Consider the following 18,386-nt stretch of genomic DNA (forward strand, 5'->3'; position numbering starts at 1 on the left):
ACATTTTAATGAAGTTATTAGCTCAGTGTCTTTCCGTACATATTAGGATTACAAATGTTACCATACGAGCCCGTTGCGAGCATATGTATTATTTTATTTTATACCTGATACTTATATGCACAATACGGAAAAACAAGACGGTGATGGTAATTACATGACATCACATTGCATGTTCATAGGATAGTGATATCAAATTAATCGATCGATAACACCATCATTCTTTTGTAAAAACATACTTTGTAAAATTGTAATGTACGCGTAAAGGTAAACGAACTTCAAGTCTGTTCCACGACGTATTCAAGCACGATATTGTTAATATGTGAAAGAAGAGTCCGTGGGTACAAATTTTCAGAAACGCACAAATGGACGTTTTTATCCTTTCATACTAAAATATGTTCCTTTCAGAACATAACGCACAATGCAGAGTATAAGCATGTCAAGATATGGCTTTGGAAATAGAAGACTGAAAATTCGTTCGTTGTGGTTCGACAGACAAACGATTGACCGGATATTATATGTCATTAGTTGTTTTGAAACACACATCAAGAACAGTAACTCTGTTCCGGAAACGCCTACGATCCATTTGCCACGTCCTCCATGTTTGCATCGATACGATAGTTTTCCAGGAGCGAATTCACACGGAATAGAGGCATTAAGATGGGGAATGTGTTCATGAAATTGTTTCAGACCTTAATGGGAAGTAAGGACATGAGAATTCTTATGGTTGGACTCGATGCTGCCGGAAAAACTACTATACTTTACAAATTGAAGTTGGGAGAAATTGTGACAACGATCCCAACCATTGGTTTCAATGTTGAAACCGTGGAGTATAAGAACATTAATTTCACGGTATGGGATGTAGGCGGTCAAGATAAGATCAGGCCGCTATGGAGACATTATTATCAAAACACCCAGGGTCTTATTTTCGTTGTGGATAGCAACGACAGGGAGCGAATTTCCGAAGCCAGGGAAGAATTGACAAGAATGCTCAACGAAGACGAACTCCGGGACGCTATACTCCTCGTGTTCAGCAACAAGCAAGATTTACCGAATGCGATGAATGCCGCAGAAATAACCGACAAGCTTGGGCTCCACAATTTGCGCAATCGCAAATGGTACATTCAGGCTACCTGTGCTACCAGTGGTGATGGCTTGTATGAAGGCCTTGACTGGTTGTCCAATACATTAAAGAGTATGAAAAAGTAAATCAAACGAATGATGCTTTGACATGGTGACGTGATTAGACATTTGTATACATGAAGAAGACCTGTGATGCAATGAGATGATCACCAATGGATCACATTAGTAATATTCTCCTACACAGTGCAAGAACAGTAAAGACAGAAATCTGGTTTCCAATTTAGCCTTGTTCTCATGACCATTTCTCATGTTTTCCTTTTGAAGTGGTGTTGTAGAAACTGGAATAATTACTCAAATTATACTATAGTATGCTCAGTTTTCACTTTAGCATGAAAGTCAACAATGTTGAGGCTTTTTGGTCATCGTGCGTGATGGATTAAAAGCCATTTTAGTGTGAAAATGCATCTGGCATTTGTAATTCCAATAGACATATTCATATGGCTCTGAACGTTCTTGTACATTGCTTGTTAACATCATGTGTGGTCTATTGTGGATATGTGGAAACTACATCTTGAATACTGTAATTATGACTACAGACTATAACATTCTCATTTGTTTGATAACATTGGTTCCAATTATCCATATTGGGTCCAGGTATTTTATCTTCAAATTGTTGCAAATATTCATTTGTTCACTCTTGAAAATTTATGGAATATAATGAGTGTTGTCTCACTAAACAAATTGTCAATTCCTTTCCTTGAGTTTTAGATGTATGTAATGTTCAAATGGATTGTGTTGTGGAACATACACTGTTGAATAATTTGTAGGCAGATTAAAACAAATCCTTAATTTTATTCTCATATGATTGTATTTCATGCTGATGTCTCTGTTGTAAAACATTAAAAATATTCCATTTCATTTTGTCAACTGTGTGCTTGTTTGTTTGGGTCATCTTATGCTGTAGTGGACAAAGGATTTCAGCAAGCTGATGTCTCAGCATATTGTAAAGATTTTGCAAATTGCAATTTTTTATCAATTGTAAATTTGACAAAACCAAGTGTGATAGCATTTAGATTTTTCTAATGTTGATTTGACACATGTGAGTGTATGGTATTAATTTGATAAGTTTATGAGTTTCAAATTACTTCTGAACCTCCATATTGAAAAAAGCCTAAGTCTTGTCTGACATGAATAGATAAAACGACTTTTGGTAGTTACAAAAGTGAGCAGTGAGGTATACTTGTCTACATTTGTAAGTTGTTTCATCAGCGGTTTAGAAGTTGGTGAGTTAATAATAAACAACACATTATATATTTGGGATTACACTTTATCAGTATAGTACAGATTTTAGTACTTTTGTTGGGTCGAGCCCCATCCGGGATTCGAAACTACACCCTCAGAGTCGGGCACCTAGAGCCAGAACATAAAGTCAGCCATCTAACCTGCTCACCCACCCCGGCTTCCACATCCCATCCATGATGGGACTCAACCCAACAAAAGTACTAGAACCTGTACTTTACTGAGAAAGGCAAATACCAAATATAACGTGTTACATTTGACCACTTTCTAAATGGCATTGTGTGTTCATAATGCTAAAGCATACAACTTTATGGATGACAACTTCAGTTTTATTGCGTATAGCGACATTTCAGTATAGATTCTTACTCCATTTTTTACTTGAAAACAGTATAAGAATCTACATCAATATGTTGCAATAAACAAGAAGTTGTTATCCATGAAGTCGTGTGCTTTATTATTCACATTTGTAAAATTCCAAAAACCTGATAAGTCGTTTTTCATTACTTTGCCATTTCTGCATATATCATTATGAAGTGATATGAAGCGGTATGTTTTAAAGATGCACGAAAGATGTCTGGCATGGTGTCTATAAAACGTGTTCACCAAATTCACCTTTACAGTGAGAACCTGGCTAGCTATTCTCGAAAAGTTCGTAGCCCTACAAACTTCTTAAGCCCATTCTTAACACATTGGCTACGATCAAAGTTAAGAATTCTTAGGGCTACGAACGTTTTGAGAATAAGACCCCTGGTGATTTTTTCTCATAGGGTGACTGATGGAGGTTCCTAGCTCACCTAACTGAAAGTCACGTGGGATTACATTTTGACTTTTTGTGTGTCATATCCTCAGAAGCCAAGTTGACCACGGAAGCCGAATTAATAACCTATTTGTAGTCTTTGCTTGGCCCTTTTTTGTTCAAAATACATGGGGCGGTGGGGTAGCCTAGTGGTTAAAGCGTTGGCTCGTCACGCCGAAGACCCGGGTTCGATTCCCCACATGGGCACAATATGTTAAGCCCATTTCTGGTGTCCCCCGCCGTGATATAGCTGGAATATTGCTAAAAGGGGCGTAAAACTTAACTCAGTCAGTCAGTCAAAATACATGAAATTAGGAACCTTTTCGTTGGTTGAGTTTTCACATTAACCACACAGCAAAGTGAATCTGCTTATGGCCATAAGTCTGTGATAAAATGTAAAATCTAGTATGTGTTGTTAGTCATGGTTTCAAGACACATTGTGATAGTTGCACTAGACCATGCTCTTAAATACTCTCAAAATGCATTTCCTGGCACTGTAAACATGTTTCCACTGGAAGCACTAGACGAAAGAAGCTTGTAACTTTTAACTATCAAACGTCTGTCCTACTGTAGGCAGCAATATTCAATCTCCAGCCTACTGCTGTAGAAAACATTTAGACATCTGTCCTAATGTAGGAAACGCTATCTGAAGTATATATGCCCAGTCAAATATCGAAGTCAAGGACTTTTGAGGTCGAATGTCTAAAGGTGGAAGTAGCATGCTTTGTTGAAGATGTCTTGGGCTGTCCTTATTGGTTTAGTTGTCATTCTTACCAGTGACAGGATCTTACGAGCATGGGTTCGTATGTCACACTGCCCCAACCTATGAAAAATACAACAAACTATGACTCATTTTGTAATGTAGTGATGTGAAACAACTTGAGTTCCAAAGGCATTTCTAGTGTCCTGCCATGATTATGCTGGAATAGTGTAACAGCAGCTTAAACCAAAAGTCACTCCAATCTGATGTCATGTATGCCTTGCTGCAGTGTGAGATAACATAGGGACTCTCATGAGAGTGTGCTCAGAAACACTTTCTTAACTTGTATTATACTGAAAATTATTACCGAGGGGCACAAATGGATACTAAGAGTTTATCACCAAATTAACACCATGGGTCCTCGCACAACAGGAATGCTCATGTTCAAAGCCGTGGCTCGATTATCTTTTAGGGCAACTATTCTCCAGGAAAAGTACCCTGTTTTCATGCTGCCTTAAAGGTCACATGCAACATAAAACACAGCATTGCAAATTCAACTTATAAAGTTGAAAAATAACGCGATGAAAAAATCCTGCGGAATCGGAGTTCAAACAATTCACTAAATTTACCCCAGCTGGGGTGAAGAGTGGTTTCAACAGCTGCGCTGCTCTGCCCTGCACTCATGGCGCATGCGCAGTGAAAATGTGTCTGCCTACCTGTCTGCTTATGACAATATGCAATACACAACTTCGATCACTGACCACATGCAATTTGAACTTAACACCTATCAGGTTATACGCCATAAACAAAACGCATTGATTTGTGGATCGTGCACTCGAGTTCTGTCTCTGTCACATTATGTAATTACACATACAGGCAGGTGTGATACTTGTACACATGACCTGTTATGGTGTCTGTTGACTGCAAAATGTTATACACAAAAATGAGCATGTATTTACAAAAACCAACATCTCTTATACACACACAAAGAGCCCTGAGTGTATCGGCAAATGAGCCAGCCAATGAAGGCTTCGTTACACTTGAGTGCACGCCAACCAGCTCTGACTGGGTTCGGTTTCCCGGCTGCTTTGTTTCGAGGGAAGTAAACCCAAGTACAAAATATTGCACTTTTGACTTGCGATTGTATGCTTATAAATTTGCTTTTTCATAATCAGCAATGTTCATTATATGTCATGAATAAGTGATAATTGTGTTTTAATTATGTTTGGTTTTTTTGGTTGCATGTGACCTTTAAATCCGTGAACTGTATCAAGTGTAGAAATTGTGTGGAATGATAGACATTCATAATATTTGAGTTTACCAGCAAAGGGTTTTTTTAAGTCAATTTGCTGAGATTGCTGACTGACTTGTTCCTTGTCACCCTTACCTTGTGTTGGGGATTTTATTTGCTTCATGATTTCATCATCACAACAAATCAACCCTCGAAATTAACATAATTTATCAGTTAGTTTTACTTTTGCTGTATTTTCAAAATTAAGTTCACTGAAACTAGATCTCCCATAAAAAACACATAAATACTAACTTCACCACTTTATTTATCTAAAATGACAGTGGCCTCACTTGCTCTCATTTTTCTTCAAATACCAAGCAGTGAATAAACCTCTGGAAATGAAAGCATCTCATGACTTGAGAGCTGGGCCTGAACTGCGTGTTGCCAGTGAATGGTGCTGGCGCTGTCATATTGCAGGATGTAATGATAGTCAAACTAGATAACTTGGTGTGTCAGATCCCCCTTAAGATTCTACCATACCTGTCCTCTGATGGAACTGAATCTTCACTGGGCCATTATTTAAATGAAAACTGCATTACACAAATTAAAATTCCTGCATGAAAGCTTTTGTTTTATCAAACATGACTGATGGGCAGTTCAAAGAATAATTTCATTCAATATACATGGCAAATTACCATTGTTGTCTTCAAGTGAGTTGTTTGCTTCCGGCAATGATTTCCTCCTCAGCCTTGTTACTGAGCTGTTTACCATGTCCTTGTATCTGAGGTAATGTTATATCCAGTAGTCAGCTGTTTCCTGTCTATATATCCTTCCTTAAGACTTGACACTTGCATCTACATAGTTAAGTTCCATGGGGGCAGATCCTGAGTAAGTGGCTGTCTGGCTTGCTGAGGATGGGTGGGTGGGTGGGTGGGTGGGTGGGTGAGTGGCTTGCTGGGAGGCAGGGTTGGGTGAGTAGAGGGGTGGGTGAGTGAGTGGCTTACTGAGTGACTGTTGGGTGAGTAGATGGGTGGGTCAGTGAGTGGCTCACTGGATTACTGAGTGACTGTTGGGTGAGTAGATGGGTGGGTGAGTGAGTGGTTTGCTGGAGACTAGGTTGGGTGAGTAGATGGGTGGGTCAGTGAGTGGCTTACTGAGTGACTGTTGGGTGAGTAGATGGGTGGGTGAGTGAGTGGTTTGCTGGAGACTAGGTTGGGTGAGTAGATGGGTGGGTCAGTGAGTGGCTCACTGGCTTACTGAGTGACTGTTGGGTGAGTAGATGGGTGGGTCAGTGAGTGGCTCACTGGCTTACTGAGTGACTGTTGGGTGAGTAGATGGGTGGGTCAGTGAGTGGCTTGCTGGAGACTAGGTTGGGTGAGTAGATGGGTGGGTCAGTGAGTGGCTCACTGGCTTACTGAGTGACTGTTTGGTGAGTAGATGGGGGGGTGAGTGAGTGGCTCATTGGCTTACTGAGTGACTGTTGGGTGTGTAGATGGATGGGTCAGTGAGTGGCTCACTGGCTTACTGAGTGACTGTTGGGTGAGTGAGTGGTTTGCTGGAGACTAGGTTGGGTGAGTAGATGGTGGGTAAGTGAGTGGCTCACTGGCTTACTGAGTGACTGTTGGGTGAGTAGATGGGTGGGTGAGTGAGTGGTTTGCTGGAGACTAGGTTGGGTGAGTAGATGGGTGGGTGAGTGAGTGGCTCACTGGCTTACTGAGTGACTGTTGGGTGAGTAGATGGGTGGGTGAGTGAGTGGTTTGCTGGAGACTAGGTTGGGTGAGTAGATGGGTGGGTCAGTGAGTGGCTCACTGGCTTACTGAGTGACTGTTGGGTGGGTAGATGGGTGGGTCAGTGAGTTGCTCACTGGCTTACTGAGTGACTGTTGGGTGAGTAGATGGGTGGGTCAGTGAGTGGCTCACTGGCTTACTGAGTGACTGTTGGGTTAGTAGATGGGTGGGTGAGTGACTGACTGTCTGGCTTGCTGGGAGGCAGGTTTGGGTGTGAGTGGCTTGCTGGGGACTAGATTGGGTGAGTAGATGGATGGGTGAGTGAGTGGCTGTTTGGTTTGCTGTGAGGATTGGTGGGTGAGGCAGTGAATGCAAGAATTTCTTTTTTTTTTTGTGGAGGAGAGTTTTGATATTTTTCATTAATCATTCATTTTATTGGTCTTTTTCATGGTACAATTCATTTTTTGTGAAATCCCAGCTCTAGACCACCAGAATTTCAAATAGTTGGTCCCATACATGTTGACTGTGCAATCAGCCAAGTCAAGTGACTCAAATATTATGTCCACACCCCTTTGAATCAGGTGATCAGTGTTTCTGGTTACTGTCCCAACCATCAATAGTTTGAAAGAGTTACTTCCCCTCCCTATCAGTTGCCTTGTACTTAAGAGCTACTTTTAGCAATTGTAGGTGTTTATCCAAGAAGTGGGTGTGAAAATAAGTACAGTCAGCTCTCGTTAATCCGACACTTGTGGTTGCACAGAAATATGTCGGATTAACGGAAATGTCGGATTAATGAAAATGTCGGATTAATGTATTTGTGTGAAAATATCAATGTTTACTAAATGTCATGATCGTCATACTGTTGCATGTACTGCACAAGGAAACAAAGCGAGTATACAATACTGTGAATGAGTCTTTTTATAGGGCTAAGTTTTTACATACTTTTGCATTTTCCAAAATCTGGAAAGGTATGTAGTACTGTCATGACGCCATAGGGAGACGATAGTGAGTGAATGTTGTTTGCTGCCACATACTACTCAACGTTTGATAAGGATACAAACTGATCATAACTAATTAGTACTGGTAATAAGTGGAATGAATCAAGAAAGAATATATACATAAAAGCCTGAGCTGTATCTATAGCACTGGCCATTATATAACAGTCTGGATCAAGCAAACCAGTGATTGAAATGATGAGCACCCATCCACCGCATCAGGATGACTTACAGCCTGAGTTGGACCTGACAAACCACTTGTTAATGTTCGATCAACAACGTTGCTAATGGGTGACAGTGCATTGTTCTAATCAAAGGATATCTTGAAAAATGTACTGGATCAAGGAGTAGAATTCAACACCCATGGTTTATTCATGATGCAGAAGAATACTTCATTTGACACATATCTTTTTCACAGTTTTCCGGGAAGATATAAGTTGATTCCTACTAATGTGCACAAACAAAGCCAACACTCAATTCTGGACACATTTCTTCCCTGAATGAAATCTTTTAAGGCAAAAAGTAAGTTTCCATATTACCGGGTAATGTAAATATACATGTCTTACAATTTGTTATAATTTATCATAAATAGTTTACAATTAATGTGATACATAAAGACAACATGTCACCTGGAAACCATCTGAGTGATGTATATTATTCAGAACAAGTTAGATAACACCACACATGGAAGGTTGAATCTGTTAAGGTTAACTCAATGCTGAAGTTAAAGTGTTTTTCAGAAATATGCCAGATCCACCCCTGAACACTTTTACCTTTCATGTCCCTAAGAAGTTACAGGAGACAAGTCTTTTCACATACCCATACATGTAGGCTACTGCAAACAACAGCCTTCTAACTTTGCTTAACTTATATGGAGTAGTATACATTACTCATATAGGTAATGGTCATGGATATTAAAAAACCTTCACCCTCAGAAATATTTCAGCTGTATGATGGAGGTAACATCTAGTCTCTAAAATAAACATTTACAGAAAAAACAGTTTCTAAGTCATATTCATAAAATAAAAGGAGCCCCGAGAATGTCTTCATTTTCAGAAACTCTGGTGACATAGACTTGCCATACATTCTAGACTTGCATGGGCTGCATTGGGTATACCTGTTACAGACAAGACAGAGGGCTGTAAATAATCTATTCTTGAAATGACAATTCAGTGACTGACACCAAAGCTTCCATCTAAACAATTTGGTTACGATGACATTCATTAGCCAAGTCAGCGAGTCAAATCTCCAGATAACAAGCATAAGCTGCTGAAAACCAATTCAACCCTGATCTTCACAGATTGTCTCAGTATTAGGTGACTCGGCCAATGAAGACTGTCTAACCTTGCCTGTTTACAGACACAGTGGTAACATTATGTGTAGCATCTCATTCTCAACTACCCTTAATCGAGTCATCCAACACACATCACCCTTTGTGGCCACTGAACAACAAAAACAATAACAACAACAAAAACAATAAAAACAACAATAACTATAAAACAACAACAATAACAATAATAAAAACAACAATAACAATAAAAACAACAACAATAACAACAATCCACTAGTAAGCTCCAAGCAATATATGTTTGTAGAGCAGCATTATTACCCTGTCAATGGATCAGGGTGGCAGTCCTTGGTCTCCTCAATCTCAACTCCCTTGGGAGTATGCAACCCAAGCTGTCTGTGAGGTGCTAGGTTAACAGTCACATTACCAGGTACCATTCACTGCTGGATGAAAAGAGGTATATTTCACTGAAAGTTGCTTGCCTGTCCAGGTGTGGGGGCTATTTAGTAGTCTGTCATACAGACCCTGAAACAAACAGATACAGCCCATGCAAGTCTAGATTACCTCTCTGAAAATGAAGAAAGCCTTTGGGCTCTTTTTATATAATTATATTTCATGAGCATAATTTAGGAACTGTTTTTTTCTGTAAACTTGACCTGATTATTTAAGAGACTAAATGTTAGTCTTGCCTATTGGCATATCCCTGCAATATCACGGCAGGGAACACCAGAAATGAGCTTCACACATTGTACCCATTTGGGAGTGAGTAAGTGAGTATGGTTTTATGCCGCTTTTAGCAATATTCCAGCAATATCACGACAGGAACACCAGAAATGAGCTTCACACATTGTACCCATGTGCGAGTGAGTGAGTATGGTTTTATGCCGCTTTTAGCAATATTCCTGCAATATCACGGCGAGGAACACCAGAAATGGGCTTCAAACACTCCAGCCAGTCACTCTGTCCTGGAGACACCACAAGTATACAGATGCTTCCATGTGGGGCAGTGAAAAAGCCTGAGATCTCCTCAGGATTCAATCTGATGAACATATTAACCATTCAAGGATTCTCTGTGACCAACTCAACTTGGCCTGATTAGTGCCTACAGTGCTGTACATTGGGCCACGTGCTACCATATCTGCACGCATCTGAGTGTGGTGTTCAACCAAGTGGACAGTGACAGCTGCAACAGTGGTAACCTGCATACTCATCTGAGTCAATATTTCAGCTTGTTGGTCTATACTCCCCTTCACCAAGATATAATACATGGCTGGTCTGTCTCAGTGTCCCTGAACCACATGATATTAACTTTACACCTGTCTGTAAGGCATCCCTAAATGAAGCATGTCTACATTTGCCTCATATTGTGAATCTCACATCTCTGAGGGGCCCCCCTTCTCAGTTTAGAGTTATTTGTCTCGATAAAATTAATACATTTTCAGAGACAAACAGCTACTGTATTCAGTACCACAGGGACACTTTATGATAACATAGTGAATAACTACAGAGTATTCCAGAGTATACCCAGCAACCCATGTTTGTCATACAAGTGACATATGGTCATTTGGATGCAGTAGTCTGGACCTAGATTTCGAAGGTCTCCTAGTGTTAAGATGGTCGTAAGTGCCATACATTAACATTAACTCACGACTATTTTAGCTCAACGAGAGCTTCGGAAATCTTGGCCCTGGATCTGTGACTTAAAGCATGCCACCATAAATAATAACAGATAGATCTCTGATCCAGACCTATTCTTTATATGCTGCATTTAAACAACTATGCATTGTTGCTAAGTGTGGGATAAACAGTGAACAAAACGTAACCTTCAGTGTCTGTGCCACCATTTTCTATGCAATGACGTTATGGAGAAATAAAGATATGCTGATGTTTCCTCTGTCACTAAGTATCAACCACCAAGGTTATAATATAATGTCTTTCTTAGTGTCTTATTCCACACTGTAGGCATGAGACTTGTAACATTTGTTGGCTTCATGAAAGTGAATTTTATTACACCAATGTGACAACTACACGATAGTTCCTGTCAATATCTGTATTATCAACCTAATAGGCCATGAGGATTCGAACTCAGTTGTGAGATTCGTCATTTCGGAAGTGTTCAGCGATGGATAGTTTCGTATTTTAATCCAAAGAAAAGTGCACAAACATTATGAATAATTATAAATCAATCGATTCTTGAACTATTTTTGTATTTTCATTTTTTTTCTACATTGTAACAATATTGAGATTGAATACGAAGGTAACTGTAAATACGAAGAGGTCTAGCTTTACTTAATTTGCAGTATGGCGGGATCTCGAAAGGGAAAGTTATGCTTGGATATCTAATTGTGTTTACATACAGTTGTTGTGATATTTGTTAAGTTTTATACAACACAACCATGAGTACGAGACACAGCAGTGAACTTAATTCCCCGTCGGCTATGCTGCAGCGGCTGTGTTGTAAAGTTACGGGACTGTCAGACGGTAGGTTGACATGCAGAATCTTGCTTGACTGTTTTGACATATTTTCACATGTGATCAGTCTGATCTGGATATCGTCATTTCGAACAGTTACATGCAACTGACAATATCCTCTTTGTTTTATGTGCAGTTGCATAAAATGGTCACCCGAATGCAAAATTAGTGATACTTCGATTGACTGAGCATGTCATAGCAGTAAACAATGCTGTTGCATTCCCTCAAATGCGAGTCAAAATTGGTCACAATAATCAGTTGAACACGTACATGTAAAGAACATATTATGAAAAAGTTTTTTTAATGAGCAGTTTACTCAAAATACCCGGATTAGAATACGGTTACAATTGGTCTTCAGCAAACCATGCTTGTCATTTAAGAGGTGAATAACAGGATTGGTTGACACATGTAATCGTATCCCAATTTTGTAGATTGATGCTCATGTTGTTAATCACTGGATTTTCTGGTCCAGACTCATTTAACTACAGACCGCTGCCATATAGCTGGAATATCGCAGAGTACAGCGTTGAAGTACAAACAAACAACAAAGTTTACATAATGCCTGTATTCAACTTCTTAGCCCCGGTATGTGTAATATGTGTTTCTATAGTTCCTTAAAATCGTTAATTAGTCCTTGAAAAGGCCTTAAATTTATTGGCTGATGATCTGGACAAACCCTGGTGACTATCAACAGTAATCTATGAAAGTAGTTCAGTACCTGTTCACCAATCTCTATAGTCACTTCTGAGTGATTGGCCATTAAATCGATATCGAACGACACATAAGCACCACAGGTTCATTGACAACTGGGGTGGTGGGGTAGCCTAGTGGTTAAAGTGTTCGCTGATCATGCCGAAGACCCAGGTTTGAATCCTCCTCATGGGTACAATGTGTGAAGCCCATGATATTGCTGGAATATTGCTAAAAATGGCAAAAACTAAACTCACTTGTCACTTAATTGTCACAGACATTTTTGATGTACTGTACTTGAAAGGATATGTATTATGATGAACTGTAATGACGATTGACTCAGTGACTGAAAAATAGTTATTGATAGACATTTCTCCTATCAAAATACATTTGGCCCACACTCTATGAAGATTCATATTCAAGTGAAATTTTGCACAATGTGAAAGTCAGTTCTAAATAGAGCTGTGACGATATATAGTAGTATCGATAATCGTGATACTTTTTCTGACAATAGATATATAGATATTTTTTTTCGTACCGTGATATGTATCGTTAACCATAAAATTGTGAATTTTCAATAGAAATTGACGGTTATGGCAAAATTTACACTGTTTCTTGTTATCAAAATACACTTTTTTAAAGAACATAACTAAAGATAGCATATCGTGATATGCATCGTATCAAATCGTATCGTTCCATGATATCGTGAAATCGTGTGAAATATCGTATCCATGATATCATGCTGACATGTATAATATGATTTAGTATGCATCGTGAAATTTCTGTATCGTAGCTGAACACCTCTAGTTCTAAATATACTCATGTCTGACATGTATAAATCAGGGCTCGATTTAGGTTTTTATCTTAGGTTGCACCTGGTGCAAGTAGGTTAACATCTCTTAAATCGAGCCCTGATAAATGTATTTGCAAACACTGATATTAAACATGTTTGGGACACATTTTAAAAGTGGGTCCTACTCCAATGAACTTACATAAACTGAAAGGGGTGGTGGGGTAGCCTAGTGGTTAAAGTGCTTGCTCACCACGCTGAAGACCCGGATTCGATTCCCCACATGGGTACAGTGTGTGAAACCCGTTTCTGGTGTCCCCCAGCGCGATATTGCTGGAATATTGCTGAAGTGACGTAAAACCATGCTCACTCTCTCACTCACTCACATTAAACTGAAAGTCAAGTTTGTGTTTGTTGTGAACATTGGCCATGTACTGTAAATCATGAAATTAATGCAAGCATGAAATTCATGAGGAAAATATGAGTTGCCCTAGATTGCATTACTAAAAGGACACATTTTTATGTGCTCTTGTTGGTAGCTATGGTAATGCCAGGTTCATGGTGCATGAAACAATGACCTCTATATGACAAAGCTCACAATAATCACTGTAACTGAGCTTTAGATTTAAACCATGCATCACACTCAGCTCAGTATCAAGTTGTGTACATAAGATGGTTAAGCGCTACAGCTGGGAAAGCCACTAGTATTGTATGATAGACTTTGCTCTTGTTTGCTTGTAAAAAATCTTACAAGTCATTGATGTATCCAGGATTGTAAACGAAATGTACCTGGCATAATTTTTATTCCTAATATATGATATTAATGATACAGAAACACACTGCAGTTTTACGAGTCAGGAAACTACATTGGTTTTTAACGTCTTAATGCAACAAACATATCAAGAAGAAGCATACTGTCTAAAGTTTAATTTGATGTTTCATTATTTATGATTATATATTAGTCCCCCTAGCTCATCGATAATCTCTGACGCAAGCAAGATCGTTTGATTGACCAATATTTGATCACTAATAGTTATAAGACATGCATTTTTTTTATTCCAATTAGGGAATTTTAATTATGCTTGGTACAGACATGGAGCTAAACATTGGCCTTTGATCAGATCTAGATAAATCTGTAATTACAAGCAAAGCCATTTCATCAAAAACACTGAACATGTCCTGTAGAGTAACAACAGTTGTCATGAATACAAAACTGTATCTCTGTTTCCTATCATTATTTCCATAAGTGGCTTCCAATCAATCCTATCATGTATATCCTATCCTTTTCATTGTATAAACAGTCTGTACTTCTATTGAATAAACATACCACTTAATCTCTTTGAACTCTTTACATCTCAGTCTGGCCTCCTGTACATACCATATTCTGTCATTCACCTGATGAAAGGGCAAGAAGTAGCCCAGAAACATTGTGCTGTAAATATTAAAGAAGTTGTCAATCCATACCATACATTGTTATTCACATGTATCTCTGCTGTCATATGATATGTCAGTGGTAGTGTAAAAGAATTTTTTTTATTTTCTTTTTTCCTTCATTTTTTTTTAAAACATATTTATTTCCAATGAAAAGAACCAGATTGGTAAAGAAGCATAAGCTTATATGAATACTGCAGAAGAATTTTATGATTTTCTTTTTCCTTCATTTTTTATTTAAACATATTTATTTCCAATGAAAGGAACCGGATTGGTAAACAAGCATAAGCTTATATGAATACTGCTCTGGGATACAGTGGAAGAGTAAACATGTCATGATGAATGTACAATGTGAATGATATATAAATGTTGCAAATACGAGAAATAATGCCAATCATTGTTAAACAGTACATGTCATATAAACAAATTATTTTGGATTCATTTTTACCAGTAATGCAGAACTGTCTTAACACATGAGCACAATGGGTAGTTGCCAGTAGGCCCACGATCTTAGGGAACCCATGCTAATCTCATAGGTTGTGACTTAATGTCAAGATCTACCTAATGCACTGCTTTGCAAGGGGTCTGAGATGCTGTTAAGACGTCCATACTGTGATGGATATTAAAGTTAAGGCATTTTTGTAACTTTTCTAAAATCTCAACTACTGTACTTCATGTTTGGTAAGAATATAGCAATCTGTGCTTGCCTTAAGAGACAACTACAAGGTTCAGATGGTGAGATTCTGTGACGGAGAACACTGGATGTCATTGTATGTATGCAAATCAGTGCTCATGACATCAATCAGAGGATTGCCCTGGGAAAGATTCAGTTATTTACAGACCCCATTATGTAGTGGAGTACTCCAGTGTGAAGCATTATGTAGGTGGAGTACTCCAGTGTGAAGCATTATGTAGGTGGAATACTCCAGTGTGAAGTGTGAAGAAGCATTATGTAGGTGGAGTACTCCAGTGTCAAGCATTATGTAGGTGGAGTACTCCAGTGTGAAGCATTATGTAGGTGGAGTACTCCAGTGTGAAGCATTATGTAGGTGGAGTACTCCAGTGTGAAGCATTATGTAGGTGGAGTACTCCAGTGTGAAGCATTATGTAGGTGGAGTACTCCAGTGTGAAGCATTATGTAGGTGGAGTACTCCAGTGTCAAGCATTATGTAGGTGGAGTACTCCAGTGTCAAGCATTATGTAGGTGGAATACTCCAGTGTGAAGCATTATGTAGGTGGAGTACTACAGTGTGAAGCATTATGTAGGTGGAGTACTCCAGTGTGAAGCATTATGTAGGTGGAGTACTCCAGTGTGAAGCATTATGTAGGTGGAATACTCCAGTGTGAAGCATTATGTAGGTGGAGTACTCCAGTGTGAAGCATTATGTAGGTGGAGTACTCCAGAGTGAAGCATTATGTAGGTGGAGTACTACAGTGTGAAGCATTATGTAGGTGGAATACTCCAGTGTGAAGCATTATGTAGGTGGAGTACTCCAGTGTGAAGCATTATGTAGGTGGAGTACTCCAGTGTCAAGCATTATGAAGGTGGAATACTCCAGTGTCAAGCATTATGTAGGTGGAGTACTCCAGTGTGAAGCATTATGTAGGTGGAGTACTCCAGTGTGAAGCATTATGTAGGTGGAGTACTCCAGTGTGAAGCATTATGTAGGTGGAGTACTCCAGTGTCAAGCATTATGTAGGTGGAGTACTCCAGTGTCAAGCATTATGTAGGTGGAGTAGGTGGAGTCCAGTGTCAAGCATTATGTAGGTGGAATACTCCAGTGTCAAGCATTATGTAGGTGGAATACTCCAGTGTGAAGCATTATGTAGGTGGAGTACTCCAGTGTCAAGCATTATGTAGGTGGAGTACTCCAGTGTCAAGCATTATGTAAGAAACTGTAACTGTTCTGTTTTTTTACTTCACAGATGCAGTACTTCCTCATTACCAGTTTGCTCTGCGTATACTCGGCAGGTAACATACTTCAATGATTGATAATGTAAAGGGTCAATGGTTCCTCTTCATGGTTGCCATGGTGAATACTAGAGCTGTGACGATTCACTTGCATATTTGGTGAATTGAACTAAATCCCTTCATGAATTCAGTTTGTTGTTTGTGATCACTAGAATAGCATATTCATGATATATATTTCCAAGCCAGGCAGGATAATAATCAACACTCTATGTATTTAATTTGACACTGGTCATTGCCGTGATAAATTAGCATGTCAGCATGGTCAAAGCGTCAATTTATTTTGTATTATATTCAGTGAATGTATTAAACAATGCAACTGCTGACTTCTTGTATTTGTTGCGCAGTATTCATAATCGTAACCCAATAGTCGGATATGTATCATATTCTGACTCATACTGGATTCCTACTGAATATTTACAACTAACATTAAGTCACTTGAGTACACATTATTTCATTGTAAGCAGTGACCTAAAGATTATTATGTATGTTATTTAGGTTTGTGCTGCAAACAAAGGTCGAACATATCATTATGTCGGGAGACATATTGTTTTTGGTTGAGTTTCCATCGGTGTCAACATTCCCATTGTTTCTGGAACATAACTCTAAACCTACTTGAACAATCTTCACCAGATTTGGTATACTGCCTCTCCATATCATCTAGATGTGCCTTTTGGTAGTTTGAGGGTTTTTTTCAATTATATTTTTTTCTGTTTCCATGGCAACAATTTGGACTTGGTCTTTTTTGAAGGGTAAAGTTTGTTTCCGGAGGCAAAATTCTGAAACTATTTCACTTATCTTCACCAAATTTGGTATACTGCCTCTCCATATCATGTAGATGTGCGTTTTGGGGGTTTGAACTTTTCTGTCAATTTTATTTTTTTCTGTTTCAATGGCAACAAATTTGGACTTGGTCTTTTTGAAGGGTAGGGTTTGTGTTCGGAGCTTCACCCATCTTCACCGAATTTTGTATACTTAATACCAATACCAATTATTAGTAAGCTTAGAATCATCAACCATATACATGTACTACTATAAAACATGTATAATAAGTATTGCGTACTTAGAGATTTTGAAATTGAAGGAATCAAATGAATTGTTTGAGGTCTCAACGTTGAATTGGGGGAAGGGGGAGACATCTATTTTTACTAGTAAAAACACTTTCTGGTTGTTTACTGAGTTTTTGCTAATAAATTTGCCATTTGATTTGAAAATGAAAACAATTTGACGTAATCAAGTGTGGGTGGTGAGTGGTGGGTGGTGGGCAGTACACCATGTGCAGTGTGAAAATGTACCAAGTCAGTTTGAAGTACTGAATGTTTAGAATTGCCAAAACATTAATTGTCTGTGTTGCATGTTTGCAGTTTCAAATTCTTCCTGTACATTTGATAAGTTAGAATTCTAATAGTTTTCAGTTGTCTTTTCTTATATGTTAGTAGTTGCCTTGTTATATGTTCTTATCCATCAGAAATAGATATGGCACCATATTCATAAATGTCCAGGTTAGATACCATTAGTCATATCTTCGAGATGCCAGACTTTCTGAAAAGTTGAAGTGAAACACTTTCACTGTATTTCTATGTGTATATTTTTAATTGTGGCTTTTGCTTTTCTCCAAAGCATATAAAATGAAGTGTGTCCCCAAAATCTGACCTTTGCTTTGCTCTTTTTTTTCAGCAATTTTGCACCTCCCATTGAGAGTGATGAATTTCAGGTTTCTGAGAAAATCAAGAGCCAATGTACGTAAATAAATGTTTCTTGTGTTGATGCCATGTGGGGATTGGCAATTGGATTGCAGATTAAAACCACTCCGCTCTTTAAACAAACAAATATATTTTTCAAGGAATGTATTCTAGTATATTATCATTTTATCAATTTTATTATCATATGATTAATAATCAAATTTTGTCATTCAAAT

At 38.6% G+C, this 18,386-nt stretch overlaps 2 protein-coding genes across 2 annotated transcripts in view; both read left to right on the plus strand.

The window, feature by feature from the left end:
• The first annotated feature begins 558 nt into the window (after positions 1-558).
• Positions 559-1,998, plus strand: LOC124279936 (ADP-ribosylation factor 2). Its single transcript, XM_046715813.1, has one exon. It carries the CDS (start codon positions 658-660, stop codon positions 1,204-1,206), a length of 549 nt encoding a protein of 182 aa, XP_046571769.1. The 5' UTR covers positions 559-657; the 3' UTR covers positions 1,207-1,998.
• A 9,427-nt stretch (positions 1,999-11,425) lies between these two features.
• The window catches only part of LOC124279965 (gamma-tubulin complex component 3 homolog), a 37,328-nt gene continuing 30,367 nt past the window's right edge, over positions 11,426-18,386 (plus strand). The window contains exons 1-3 of the mRNA XM_046715849.1: positions 11,426-11,597; positions 16,426-16,471; positions 18,146-18,207. Of these exons, the coding sequence (XP_046571805.1) occupies positions 11,513-11,597; positions 16,426-16,471; positions 18,146-18,207 (193 nt within the window). The 5' untranslated portion in view covers positions 11,426-11,512. The remainder of the gene's footprint in view (positions 11,598-16,425; positions 16,472-18,145; positions 18,208-18,386) is intronic.

This window comes from Haliotis rubra, unplaced genomic scaffold (assembly GCF_003918875.1).
Source record: "Haliotis rubra isolate DU_JTF1 unplaced genomic scaffold, ASM391887v1 Scf259, whole genome shotgun sequence".
NCBI classification, from domain to species: Eukaryota; Metazoa; Mollusca; class Gastropoda; order Lepetellida; family Haliotidae; genus Haliotis; species Haliotis rubra.